Source organism: Coptis chinensis, chromosome 1 (genome assembly GCF_015680905.1).
Source record: "Coptis chinensis isolate HL-2020 chromosome 1, ASM1568090v1, whole genome shotgun sequence".
Classification (NCBI taxonomy): Eukaryota; Viridiplantae; Streptophyta; class Magnoliopsida; order Ranunculales; family Ranunculaceae; genus Coptis; species Coptis chinensis.
The window spans coordinates 58,569,238-58,584,083 of NC_141456.1; the positions used below are offsets into that span (position 1 = coordinate 58,569,238).

At 35.5% G+C, this 14,846-nt stretch overlaps 1 protein-coding gene across 2 annotated transcripts; it reads left to right on the forward strand.

Annotated features, from left to right (window-relative positions):
* The first annotated feature begins 9,123 nt into the window (after positions 1-9,123).
* Positions 9,124-14,759, forward strand: LOC147524710 (zinc ion binding protein). 2 transcript variants are annotated; one of them, XM_086604081.1, is made up of 4 exons: positions 9,124-9,308; positions 9,397-10,269; positions 10,364-10,489; positions 11,042-11,193. In XM_086604081.1, exons 1-3 carry the CDS (start codon positions 9,172-9,174, stop codon positions 10,464-10,466), a joined length of 1,113 nt encoding a protein of 370 aa, XP_086460207.1. In that variant the 5' UTR covers positions 9,124-9,171; the 3' UTR covers positions 10,467-10,489; positions 11,042-11,193. The 2 variants fall into 2 exon arrangements, with proteins under 2 accessions (XP_086460207.1, XP_086460204.1); XM_086604078.1 differs by lacking the exon at positions 11,042-11,193 and adding an exon at positions 14,478-14,759 and having other exon boundaries at positions 9,125-9,308.
* The last annotated feature ends 87 nt before the right edge of the window (positions 14,760-14,846 follow it).

The window sequence follows — 14,846 nt, forward strand, 5'->3', positions numbered from 1 at the left end:
GTCCACTTCTGCTCCTCTGATTGGGTCAAGGCTTGGACCATTGCAAAGCTCTTTCCGAGCCGGTCGTTTTGACATAAGGTAGGCCCAATTCCGAGGTCTGAGTCCAAAGATATGGCATTCGGAAGTTCTGCTGACTTTTGCTCCTTTATCTCACTAAAGTGGCACATTTCTGCACATAATGGACTTTGAAGCCTGAAATGCATAAAAACACGTAATCAGTATTAACTCTTACTTATTATTCACATAATTGGTCTAACAGTATGATTATTAAGGGGTTAAAACTACAGTTTTGGGCTCTTATCAGAAAACTTGATCAAACTAGCTTAGAATCATTGTAAAAGTCTATTCCACTCTAGAAGGACGTTGATTCGCCATGAGAATGGGTGGACGTCCTCACATGCTAGTTATGAATTGGTAAAGATGTCATGTATAATTAGGGATTAGAACGACCAATTCTTACCGTAAGAACGTAAGAATTGGATTACAACAATCTATGCTAGTTTCTTAAGTTGGATTCAAGGTGGATTCAATTCCCTTCTAATTCTTATTCTAGATTCAACCTTAGTATTCTGTAGCATTTCGTAGTATAATTCGTAATTCTCTCATTGACTTTGGTAGGATTGATAGTCGTAGGAAATTTGAATGCTAAAGAACTAGGAGTGGAACGAATATTCTATTCCATCTCTAGTTCAATAGTATCGAGAGTAGAAATCTTTGCTAAGTCTAGTATAAGTTTAGTTTTAGTTTTACTTTCGTTTAGAGTTTCATCGTTTTATTCATTAGTAAAACTATTCAATTTTACCATATCACGCATCCATCTGGTTGTGGTAGTAAAGGAAGAGGTGCAGGGGTATCTGGAACCCAAGAGTCAAGCCAGGCCCTTACAGAAATGTCATTGCCAATATTCTAGTGTAGACCAAAAGCTAGGAAATGCTTCAATTTGCACATTGACTTCCAAACTAGAGATGCACTTCTCGGACATTTAGATCTCATGAAGTTGTCATTTGGGAAATACTTAGCCCATAAAGAAGTAGGGTTTAATAAAGGACAGGCCTGTTTACCTAATAAAGTAACATTTTGCACCTCTAGATCTTTGATTCCTAATCCTCCTTGTTTCAATGGTTTACAAGCCAACTACCAAGCAAAATAATGTAATTTGTGTTGACCCTTTTCATGTCCCCAGAAAAACGATTTACAATATTGATCTAAGGTCTCAATCAATTTGATCGGTAATCTGAGACATGACATAATATAAGTAGATAGTGTAGAAAGTATTGAATTAACAAGAGTCAGCCTACCTCCTTTTGATAAAATGCAAGATTTCCAGCCAGCTAATCTTTGTTGAAATCTTTGAATGAGAGGAATTACCATATCTAATTCCTCAATGCCTTTGACAACATAGCTTTTGAAATGAAGAAATTCTTCTGAATATTTGTATTGTAAATTTTGGCAATCCTCTTGATAATACTAATTTGATTTAGTATCATACTGTACTCCATAACCATATAAAAACATAATGAGATATCACTTATCTTCTTTTCTTTATAATTTGAAACCTAATACTGAGTTCAAAAATCCTGCTATTAGATTGTGCGGAATTCGACACTCTACCCAAATCAGACTTTATACCCTACTTGTGTCCATTCAACAGAGCCAAAAAATTCAACTTCAGATGTTGGTTGACATCTACTTCTACTATTTATATACTAAAGCAGATACCTCTAAAAGAGATTTTTCTCTCTGCTACATGGCACTTTAATATGAGAGATAACATTTTCTCTCTCCTATATGACACTATAATATGAAAGATAGCATTTTCTAATAGCCTATAATCCCACGTACATTGAACCTCTTTCGAGAGTTTGAGTGGATTTCTAATTCTTATATTTAGAGAATTTGAGTGTATTTCAAATTCTTATATATTTGATTAAATAAAAAAAAATATTAAAAAATAGGTAATTTGTAGAAGGTAAATTTCAATTATAAATCAAATACTTATAGTGTTCCAATTCTTATATATTAGGTGATTTGTAGAAGGTAATTTCCTATTACGAATCAAACATTTTTAGTGTTCCAATTCTTATATATTTAATCAAATAAAAAAATTGCTAAAATTATGTGATTTGTAAAAGCTAATTTCCTATTACAAATAATACACTTTTAGTGTCTATGATAAAACACCGACTTATTTCGAATATATCTTTAACGCGGCCTTAAAAACACTACATATTCTTCAATTAATAACTATATACTAAAGCATAGACCTCTAAAAGAGATTTTTCTCTCTCCTATGTGGCACTCTAATATGAGAGATAACATTTTCTCTCTCTTATGTGGTACTCTAATATGAAAGATAGTCTTTTTTTTATTAGCCTATAATCCTACGTACATGGAACCTCTTTGGAGAGTTTGAGTGTATTTCTAATTCTTATATTTGAAGAGTTTGAGTTTATTTCTAATTATATATATTTGATCAAATAAAAAAAAAATGCTAAAAAATAAGTGATTTGTAGAAGGTAATTTCCTATTACGAATCAAACACTTTTAGTGTTCCAATTATTATATATTAGGTGATTTGTAGAAGGTAATTTTCTATTACGAATCAAACACTTTTAGTGTTCCAATTCTTATATATTAGGTGATTTGTATAAGGCAATTTCCTATTACGAATCAAACACTTTTAGTATTCCGATTCTTATATATTTAGTAAAATAAAAAAAAAATTGCTAAAAAATAGGTGATTTGTAAAAGCTAATTCCCTATTACAAATCATATACTTTTAGTGTCGTCTATGATAAAGTACCAAGTTATTTCAAATATATCCTTAAGGCGACCTCAAAAATACTACATATTCTTGGGTTAATAACTTATTATAGGGTGTAAAATCAGCTTCCGGCAGTTTCCCACATTCTCTAAGGATTATATGAGATATACCGAATTAGAACACTCAAAATGTTATTCACATAACCTTTTCATATACATGGAATTTGCATTATTTGTTGTTGGTTATTAACTTCTTAAGAAGTAAACCAATATACTTCTAGAGTAAGTTCCCGAATACCCATTACTGCACGCACTCACATTTTTAATATATGCACTTTTCTTCATTTTTATTTTTCTTTCTTAGATCTCATTCTAATTTTCAAACACATGCTATAATATGATAATATATATTGAAAGTCTAGACCTGTTAAAAAAACACCAGCTTATTATGAAGGGGTGCTTTTAATTGCACATTTGATTTATGTTTCTTTGTATGACATTGTTTCTTTAGACAATCTAATGATATATCTAATAATCATCCAAACACAACCTCTCACATACATACACTCGAACACTTGATTCAGAAAATGATAAAGTTAACACGAGATCAAATGCTAAGGTGCAAATTTTCCTAAGTTTTTTCTCATTAATGTAGAGAACTGTGCTTCTATCGGTTTAAGAACACTATGAAAGGATCGGACGATCACCAATAGTCATATTTGGAAGACAGGTAGATGTAATGCATGGTTATGTATGTGATGTTATTTTTCTATTTAATGTATATAGAGCAATAAAATACGTTTACATGTGAATCCATAAAGTTTTTTCCATCACAATAAGAGCTGCCTATAACAATCTAGATTTCGTATTCGGATATCATCGAGAAACACAAATAAACTCAAAAGCAAAATTATATTTGGCACTTGGGACAGTTTCTTTAGGGCCCAAATGGTAAGCAAAACCTTAAGTATGTACTTAACTAATTTCATCTATAAACAATACATTGGCTTTCTTTGAACAAAATATATACAACCTTCTTACATTTCATTTCAGCTTCTTGAACAGAAATTGGAACTGACTCTTATAACAAATACAAGATACGGTGAGTGAAATCACTTCATTCAGGAGCGATAATTAAATTAACTGACCGAGATGGTTGTCTTTGGTTTCCTAAGTTTTGTTATTTTTTTTTCCCGAGTACATGAAGATGGGATAGTGCTAAAAGATATGGGTCAGGATGCTTATAGAATGTCCATATCATGGAGTAGGATCTTGCCAAGTATGTTTCACCTCTCTAACTTAAAAAATGGGTGTGGATGCTTATAGAATCTTGCCAAGTTGTATAATAATATGATGTCCTATATGAGCTACTCTTGGTATTGCATAAGAAAGCTATTATTGAATTTGCATTGTGATGAGCATTTTAAAGCGATGGGACTACAGTTGAACTTGCAATAGCTCAACAACTTTTATTCGATACGCAACAAACTTTGGTTGCAAAGAGAGCCACCTAAACATTTTTTGGTTGTATGAATTTCGATAATTTTGGAGTAAAATATATCAAAGCTTAAAAATTCTTACGAGTGTTCTATTGATAATTGATGGATGATAATTCTTTGGTCTAAAATAGTGAAGAGTGTTTGTGTGATACCATCAAACTTAACCTTTTCAACATTAGTGCAATATTGAAAGAACTTTGTGGTACTATTTTTTCATCTGAACTTTGTTTTGCAATGTGCTTGCAGAAACATTGAGAATAGATAAATTTACTATAAGAAATAAGGAAAAGGGTGGAATAATAAGATGAAATATTTGAGCATTTTAATTATTGTAAGTTCAAGGTGTGTGTTAGAAGCTTCAAGTTTGGAAAGGGAATGCTATTTGAAAGGCACACTTTTCTTCCATCCATTTGATTATTAGAATGTTCAAATCTGAAAATTAATGACCATTACTCATTTTACCCACCCAATCTTACGTTAACACTTTGACATATGTTCACATTGACGAAAGACATATAATGACATGATCTTCTCTGTTATTCATGTTGGAATTGAATAAGTATATTTTGCATGTATACAAACAATCACCTAGAAAAAGAGAAAATACTTGGGGGAGTATTCTAAGTAGGTGAACGCATTTTCTTGAAAGAGAATTTTTTTGTATTCATCAATTCATTGTAGAACACGTTCATGTGATAAATCTTTTCAAGTGACAATAGTGTATTCGTTGAGGATATGGAAACAATCAATCCGTTTTAGTGATTTGATAGATATTTTAGTGATTTGTACACATTAGTACATAAGCCAAGCAGTGATGATTTACCACTAAATCACCATAAATCTAAGAATACTATTATACAAGCTAGATCGAGTTTAAGATAATTCCATTTGAAAATTACAGATTAATATCCTAAACCACAAAGTGAATAGGTATCTCAATTTGATCCCTTAGAGCATCTTTAGGAGTGATATCAACCTAGCATCAAACACCAAATTTGGTGTTTTTTCAACTTCAGGAGAGTTACATGTTGATGAAAACACCAAAAAAACACCAAACCAAACACCAAATCGGCCAATATTTGGTTCTAGGTTTGGTGCTGTATCAAATCACTTATGCGGTTTTAGAAAAACCGCGCGGTTTTGCCAACACCGCGTGGGCTTGGGCTGCTAAATAGGCTTCTATGGCGCGGTTTTTCTAAAACCGCATGCTCTCAATGACAATAACGGGTAAAAAACGGCTATATCTTTCTAACCCTATAAATTGAAACACTCACACCATAGTTTTACACTCACTTCTTTTCTCTACTCTCTACTCTCTACTCTTAAAACAATAATGACTAGTCAAGAACCAAAATCAAAATCTAGAGGAGCTTCATGGATACAAGAAGAAGATGTTGCTCTCACCAATAGTTGGCTACAAGTTAGTTAAGATGGTGTAGTAGGAAATAAGCAAAAGTCGAACGATTTTTGGGGTAGAATTCTAAATGCATTTCATGCAAATCTAGGAAGAATGACCGAACGCAACTTGACGAGCATGAAACACCATTGGACTCTCATTCAAGCTAATATCAACAAGTTTCATGCTACTCTTTCTAAGATTCAAGCATCTCCTCCAAGTGGCTATAATGACAATATGATGGTAAGTATTTACTTTTTATTTGTTATTTTGATTCACAAATACATTTTTCAATTCTAATTTAGTTTTTGCTTAATTGGTAAGTTGAGGAAGCAATAAGTGCATATGTGATGCATAATGGGGTTTGGAAGTGGATGTAATGCTATAATATGGTGAAAGACTCACCCAAATGGAAGAGGCTACAATTGAGAAACGATTTGCATCCCACCAAAAAGTCGAAGTCAAATAGTGGAGAAGGAGGTTCATCAGTTCCAATATCAACTACGACAACTCAACCAATGGATTATGATCCACACCAAGTTCATGGGCTTGAGGATAGGCCTCTTGAAAAGAAAGAATACAAGAAAAGAAGGCAAAAAGAGAAAAAAGAAGGTGATTCTAAATTGGAGGAATCCGCTAAGAAGCTTGATGATTTTCTGGTGGAACTTTCTAAAACCACCAAAGAAGGCTATGAATTGGAAGCTCAAAGACAATTGAAGAAAGATGAGACGGAATTCGAAAAACTTCAATTGAAGAAAAGTTCGATGGATTGGAAGCTCTAAATCCAAAAAGAAAAACTTCAATTGAAGAAAGATGCGCTCCGAGTTCGAGAAGATGAAAATGATGCGAAAATACTAGGAATGAAATTAGAAGGATTATCCGAAAACGAGCGCAAAATTTGGCAACTCAAAAGGGCAGAAATTTTACAAAAAATGAAAAATCAACTTGGCAATATCACTGGTAGTAGTCAAAGTAGTGCATAGTCTAAATTTGAGTTTGTATGTCTTTTAATTTGAGTATTTTAATTTGTCTTTTAATTAATGACGTACTTTAATTTGAGTTTGTATTTTGATTTTAATTAGAATGTACTTTAATTGAATATTTTCTTTTAATTTGAGTTAAGTTACATTAATTTAAAGTTGATACTTTTTATCATTCTAAAAAAAATTCGGTAGAGTCTACTTTGTATTTTCAAAATTCTCATATACACAAATCTTTTCATAAAACCACAAATACATAGAAATTGAAACGATAAATAAACACAAAGTCCAAATGAAGTGCAAAAGAAATAGAAATCAAGTCTGACCACACCGCCCACGCCTACTCCACAAATGTTCGACCAAGTCATTCTTCAATCTATCATGAACAACTTTTGAACGAACCCTCTCGACGCCAGATGCCCAACGAGATAGAACAAATTGGCGTTGATCTTCAGATGCACTTTCTCTACTTGGTATTTCCAAATCAGGAATATACTGCGGGATATCTGTTTCGCGTTCATCTTCCACAATCATATTGTGTAAAATGATGCAGACCCTCATAACAGTAGCCATGTTCTCCAAATACCATAACCTGCATGGATTCGCTAAAATAGCCCAACGCAACTGTAATATACCAAACGCCCGCTCTATGTCTTTTCTAGCAACTTCTTGCTTCTTTGCAAAATGTTTGTCTTGTGCAATAGTCGGTTTAGCAATCGTTTGAATCAAGGTGACATAATTAGGATAAATACCGTCAGCCAAGTAATAGCCCATATCATAATGATGGTCATTCACAGTGTAGTTACAAGGAATAGCTTCATCATTGACTATATCATCAAATATTGGTAAGCGGTCAAGCACATTAAGATCATTGTGAGAACCCGCCATTCCAAAAAAAACATGCCAAATCCACGCGTCACGATCGACAACTGCCTCCAAAATCACTGTTGGTTTATGCTTATGGTCAGTGTGAGACCCTTGCCACGCGGATGGGCAATTCTTCCATTGCCAGTGCATGCAATCAATGCTTCCTAGCATTCCAGGCCATCCGCGTTCCTCAGACTCTTTAAGCAAACGTTGAATATCTGCAGCATTTAGTTTGCGCAAGTATTCACCTCCAAAATTTTTAATAATTCCATCACAGAAATAGCGCATGCATTCATGAACAGTTGGCTCACTAACATGTAACATATCATCTACTAGATTAGTTGCAGTCCCATAAGCAAGCATTCGTATAGCAGCAATTACTTTTAATTTTGGGTTAATCCCAAACTTACCAGCACTATTAACTTTTTGTTGAAAATATGGTATATTATGATTAAGATGATTGAAAATACGAGTAAATAATGACTGACCCATACGAAATCGGCGTCGAAAGTCGTGGTCACGAAATATAGGATTTGCGTCGAAGTAGTTAGCATTTACACGAGCCAGTGTTGCCTCGTACTGACGATTCTTACATTTTCTTCCTTTCTTCGAACCACTATGTGGTCTATAAGAAGACTCCGCTTCTTGCTGACGTAATAAACTCAGACGATGTCGAACCAAAGGTAGAGCAATAGCCACTAATTTACGAGTTTTAACTGCAGTGTTATCATTTGAAGAGCTCGAGCTCGATGAAGAATCAGAAGAAGATGAATGATCCATTGAAAAATCGTCAAGAGTTTTTGTAGTTTTTTTTTTTTTTTGCTCAAGGAGATGAGTTTAGATGAGAGGGAACATGAAAAATGAAGAGAACCTCGCATGACCAAGAGGGTTAAATGGTTATAACACGCGGTTTCTAGAAAACCGTGCGGTTTTGGCAAAACCGCGTGGGATTGGGCCTGTCAGATGGGCTTCTATGGCGCGGTTTTGGGAAAACCGCGTGGGCTATATGGCGCGGTTTATCCAAAACCGCGTAGTTTGATGTTGCTCCTAAAGTTGCTTGGTGTTTTCTTGGTTTGATGTTTTTTTGGTAGCTCTCCTAAAGATGCTCTTAGTTTCCAAATACTTATGCACCATAATCGCTGCTCATTAACGTATTTCAATTTATTTTAAATAAAATTATATTCTAATTCGAAAATTTGCAGCTAAATCACCATAAATTTAAGAAAACTATTATACAAGCTAGATCGAGTTTAAGATAATTCCATTTGAAAATCACGGATTAATATCCTATACTACAAAGTGAAGAGGTTATCTCAATTTTATCCCTTAGTTTTCAAGTACTTATGCACCATAATCACTGCTTATTAACGTATTTCAGTTTATTTTCAATAAAAATATATTATGATTCGAAAATTTGTGTGAGACATTTTGTAAAGCTTTTTCAACACACAAAATATTTAATAGTCCAAAATCTAGTAAGTTCTAATTCTAATGTAAATATTTTGGACATGTACTAAATTTGTAGCAAGTGTGATTGCGTTGTAATTATATATGGGCCTGGTCCGAATCAAAGGTCCAAGTTAAAGGCCCATATAAATTGATGAACAAATTATAAAAACAAAAACGCGGGAGTGACTAGTGAGTTTCTAGGACAGAGGAAAAAAAAATGGCAGAAGCAGTACTAAACCTAGAACAACAAAATTCTTCAATCTCAATAACTTACGACACTAATTTCGGTCCACACGATGACATCATACTCCTAGAGATCGACGACAAACTCCTCCCTCATGTCCTCAACAACAGGTACTCTCTCAATTTTCTTACAAATATTTCAATATCATATTTCTAGGGTTTTACTGAATTAGGGTTTATATGTTTTGTTTAATGATAGGGTAACAATTAGAGGAAATGTAGAGGAAGATGCTGTACTGTGTACTCCGTCTACAACTTACGCTTTGAAATTTGTCGGTACTACGAATTCCGTTTTCTTGATTCCTCCATTTGGGGATGTGGAAGCTTCCGTTGCTTCGGTAATTAAAGTGGCACCTGGAGTTATGGAACTAGTTGAGGTAGCGCCGAAGCTTGAAAAGTTAAAAATGCTTTTGAAGGAGAATCAGTATAATGGGAATGAGGATTTTATGGAAATGGGGGAAAGTTGTGAGATTGGTTTGTATAGGTGGGATGATTTGGTTGAACGTGTACAAGCGAGTGATGTGGAATTGAGAGAAGGGTTACGGGCTTTTTCGGCTGTGGAGATTAATGGGTATTGGAGAGTTGTTGAGGAGAGTTTTATGGGGATGGTTTTGAATATGTTGTTGCATAATTCGGTTTTGAGTGGATGGTCACTTGATGGACTAGTGGAAAATGAAGTTGTGGGTGTGCTCGAGTCGGATGGGTTTTTACGTGAGATTGCACGTCTTTGTTTGGAGATGTATGGGGATAAAGTTGAAGATGAGGTTGGTGGAGGTTATGTATGGAAGTTGAATGAGAAGCGTGTGTGCGTGCATTTTGCTAGAAGTGTTTTGAATGAAGGGAAGATGAAGATGGAGTCTTTTATGGAGAAGTGGATGCAGAAGATTCCGTCCGGTATGAGTGTGAGTTTTGAGATGTTGGAGGGAGAGGTGTTGTTAGAAAAACTTGGGATTGAAACATGGATCCGTTCTTTTAGTGTTTCATCTCTTCCCTTGACCCCAGCTGAGCGATTTGCAGCACTCTTTCGAGAGCGGCAAAAATGGGAATCAATGGATTTGGAGCCTTATATCAGGTTTGTCAAAGTTACTTTCTATACTTGTTACTTTTATTGTTTCTTTTGTCTCAAATCTAAATTTTTGACATTCTTGTTGGTCGTTAAAATTCAGGGATTTACGTGTACCTGGACTCTCAGCTGAAGGTTTACTCCTCAAGTACACTCGAAGAACGCAGCCTACTGCAGATGCTGAGCCTATCTTTAGTGCAAGATAGTTTCACAAATGTGTGTTCTTGTGGTATGCTTTCTTTCCCTTTTAATGCATGTGACTTTTAGATACATTGCACAACATGACCAGGCTTATAGGAACATTAATATAGTAACACTTTGTAGATATATTGGGCATGGCTCCAGGAGCGCTTGATATAGTTGTAAGTCTAGCAGGCATATATAGGGAGACATAGCTATTACTCTCACTGCCTTAATCCTCTTTTAGGTTTGCATATACAACTGTCACATGTTTATTCTTCAATCATTAAATAACATGTGAAGGTCTATGTATCACGAAAGGAAAACAATGGAAAGTGGGAAATCTGGTGAAGTGTGAACATTGTAAATGCACTTCACTGCCAGGGATGTCTTTTTTCTTTTTATTGATACGACACTTTTTTGACATTCATGGCTTCTTATTGTGACTACGTACATACTTAGACGTCCTCTGAATCCAGGATAAGAAAATTAAAGAACTAGAATGAAAGCAACAAAAAGGAAAAAAGATTCGGCAGCTTCTTTGGAGAGGCTTGCGTATTTGTTGTTCACTTGCCATAATTTCTATGTTTGCTATCAATAGGAAGAGCCTATGATGCACGGATACGGCACTTTACACCTTGTACCTGTGTGACACGGGTACGATACCGATACGGGTACGGGATACGGGTCGGGTACGGCACATACACTTCCTCAGGAAAAAGAAAAAGAAGAAAAAAGAGAGGAGGAAAGAAAGAAGAAGATAAACAGGTGCTTTCATCTGCAGATCTGGAAGAAGAAGACGGTTTCTTTCAACCGGTGCTTGCTTGCATCCGGAAGAAGAAGAAGAAGATCTGGAAGAAGAAGAAGAAGAAGAGAAACGTACGTGTAAAGTGAAACACGTGACCAAATTATAATGAGCCCACTTGTTTAAGTTATAATGAGCCCACTTGTTTTAGTTAGCTTTCAAGCCCATAAAATTAATTAAAGCCTGTATAACATATTTGGACATTTGGCCCATTACAAATAATTAAAGCTTGTATAACAGATCTGGACATTGATACATAATTACCAACTTTAAGGCCCATTCAACAGATGGTTTAATATGAAAAATCAACATGTAGTTGTTATTTTAAATAAAAATAATATTAATTACATAAAAAATAGCCGTATCCGATTGTCGTACCCGTATCCTAATTTTTAAAAAATCCCGTATCGTACCCCGTACCCGTGTCCCCGTGTCTGTACTCGTACCCGTATCCGTGCATCATAGGGAAGAGTGATAACAGCTCCACGAGATGGAGAGTATTTTTCATAACAACCCAATGATAGAACTTTGTCTGTAAGCTTATTTCATTGTTTCCTTCACCCAGAGCTTTGTGTTGCATTCTTATAGAACTGGAACCTGATATTATATGTTCATACTTGTGTCATTATACTGATGGGACTTTTGAATAATCTGGAAATATGATTATCCTGTCTTACCTCATAGGAAGACCGAAGATGTACTTTGGTGAACTCTACTTTACCTACTATCCCAAATTATTATCTTACTTTGTTTCCGATTCCTAAAAGTGTCGCTAGACACTTAGTGAAGCTATCTAGGAGATTCATATGGGGAGGGGAGAAAGGGAAGAATAAAATGCATATGGTTAAATGGGATAGGCTTTGTCTATCAAAGGAAGGAGGGTGGGGTGCAAACACATCTTGCTCATGAACAAAGCTTTACTAGCAAAATGGAGTTGGAGATATGGTGAGGAGGATGAACATCTATGACGAAGAGTGGTGGTGGATAAGTATGGAGAGGGGGGTTAATAAATGGTCGTTGAAGGTACCGAGAAATCGTTTTGGGAGGACTCTTTGGAGGAGCATTGCAAGTGTATGGGACAAGTTTAAGAAATGCGTGATTTTTTTACCTGGAACCGGGGAGACTATTTCATTTTGGAATGATGTATGGGTGGGGGAAACCACACTTAGGGAGCAATTTGATGACATTTATAGCTTGGCATGCAATAAGAAATCCTTGATATCGGATTATTTGGAGAGAAGTAATCAAGGGGTGGTGTGGAACGTGTCACTTCGAAGAGGCCTTAATGATTGGGAGATAGAAAACTTTGAGACTTTCTTAGAGTCCATTTACCATGAGGGGAGTAGATTTGAAGAGGTTGACTCAAAGAAGTGGATTTGGGAGGAGAAAGATGGGTTTACCATAAAATCCTTTTACTTGAACTTGGCCAACGAGTTTACTTTGCAACATCTCAACACTACGGAGAGAATCCTTAATTTCCCACATAAAAGGATTTGGAAAATGTCTATCCTGTTCAAAGTGATATTCTTTTGTTGGCTCACTTGGGAAGGATCAAAACGGTTGATAATCTTAATCGAAGGGGTATGAACCTCCCAACCCCTTGTTCATTTTGCAAAAGGGTGGATGAAAGTATTGATCACTTTCTTCTCAATTGTCTACTTGCGAGCGATGTTTGGAAGGATTTCTTCTTCTCATTCAATAGGCCTTGGGATCCACCATTAAATGTTAGAGAAGCCTTAGTGAAGAATTTGATTGTGGGCTCTTGTCTAACAAGTCTAAGTGGCTTGCGGATCATCTTCCTAGTGCTATTATGTGGACTTTATGGAAAGAAAGAAATATGAGGATCTTTGAGCACAAAGAGAAAGAGATACATAAGATAGTGGAAGAAATCAAAGAATTGTTGTTCGAGTGGGCTAGTGTGTGCCCAAGCTTCCGGGGAGTGGGTTATGTCGATTTTCTATGTGATTGGGATACTCTTGTAACTTAAGTGTACAAGTGGGTATGATCGAGTAGCTACTTGCTATCTAAGATCTATATGTAATTTGTAATGTGTAACCTTTGGATCTATAATAAATAAAATTGAGTTTTACCGATCAAAAATAAAAAAGTAGTAAGCATGAGAACCAGGTCAGAGGTAACCCAATGTTATCGTCTGATAAGTTTCATGAAAGTCTGCGTGCACACTTGTGAGTATGTGTGTGCTTGCTTGTGATTGAATTTCAAATTTGTGTTGGAATACATGAAAAATTGATCGTGATTATTGTAGGATCGTTGGCTTTGACATGTGTTAGGTTTTCTTTCTTTTTTTGTGCAATTTTTTTGGGTGTTCACATTTGGTTCTGGAACAAGTTTTACAACGAAGTTTTAACTCTCAAGTACTAAGAAAACTATGAGGTGAAGAGCAAAATGAATAGCAACGGAAAAAGAAAAAGGCTGACTGTCGTAATATGGCTACAGTGGGGTCACCATAGCATGGGTTATGGAGGCAAACAGAATAAAAAATGGGGTCCTCTGAAGTACAGAACGTGGGGTTTGTGCTATAGGGCACAGCATCCATTTTTCTGGAATGGGAGACTTCTTCAGAAAGAATGGGGTATTTGGAAGGCAGAGGCATGGCCATATACTTGCCATAAGAGAACTCAGATTTTAATACCTGGTTGGTTTATTAAATGTTAGACATGTTAGAGGGGCTTCCAACAAATATGTTCAGGCCGAAATCCATCAGAGTAGGCTTCCCTGTGTGTCAACTCCGGAGCTTGTCTTAACTTGTGACTCACTAATGCTCATTACCATCTCCTTGGTGCTAATAAAACATTTGAATTCTTAACATTTGAATAGGCTATCTTGATAAATCTCAATGCTCTGTGAAAGGGCAAGACATAATCTAGTATCCGTCTATGGTGATAGGCCGTCTCAACTTATACCCATTTTCAGCTCAACGAGGATGGTGTTTTGTACTATGTTATGAACAGCATGTGGTCTAAAGATGAGATCCAGTAACCTGTTGTAGTAGACACCTATGAAGATTACAAAACATTTGGGAGCTATTCATCCTTTCTGGGTTTTTTTTTTCGGTAATCGCCTGTTTGTTCTATTCATTTCCGCACAAAGCACAACACTGCCTAGTGCTTACTGGATTGGGCTGATTCAATTTTTCATATCTTTTAGTGTAGAACATTTATTTGTCTCGTTCGTCCTCCTTGTTTTCCTAATTTGATTATGTTTTGGCCAGGTATCAAGGCTAATTTGGGGTTAAAAATTTCACTTTCTGGGATGCTCATACAACATGAATCATTATTGTCTATGTCAGATTGAACAACACATTAACTGCGGCCAGTTGACTACTATGGATGCTCATACTTTCAGCATTGATAATATTATGATACAAACAATCAGTATATTCTTACTGTGGTCGTTTTATTTAGGCGCCTCAGGTGATATTGGAAGGAAATTGTGTTTTATGGTTGACAACAGCGTATATGACAAGAAGGAACCAGATATGTCACAATCAAAACAACTGTTGAATGTTTAGCTGACAGTTATGGTAGTTTAAAACAAGGCCCAAAATTTCGATATCGGTTAATATATCGGTGTATCCAAA

Bases quoted from the DNA above. Each gene is read 5' to 3' on its own strand.
- LOC147524710 (XM_086604081.1), top strand. From the start codon at position 9,172: ATGGCAGAAGCAGTACTAAACCTAGAACAACAAAATTCTTCAATCTCA. The intron at 9,309-9,396 runs GTACTCTCTCAA...GTTTAATGATAG, and splicing joins CCTCATGTCCTCAACAACAG to GGTAACAATTAGAGGAAATG. The intron at 10,270-10,363 runs GTTTGTCAAAGT...GTTAAAATTCAG, and splicing joins GATTTGGAGCCTTATATCAG to GGATTTACGTGTACCTGGAC.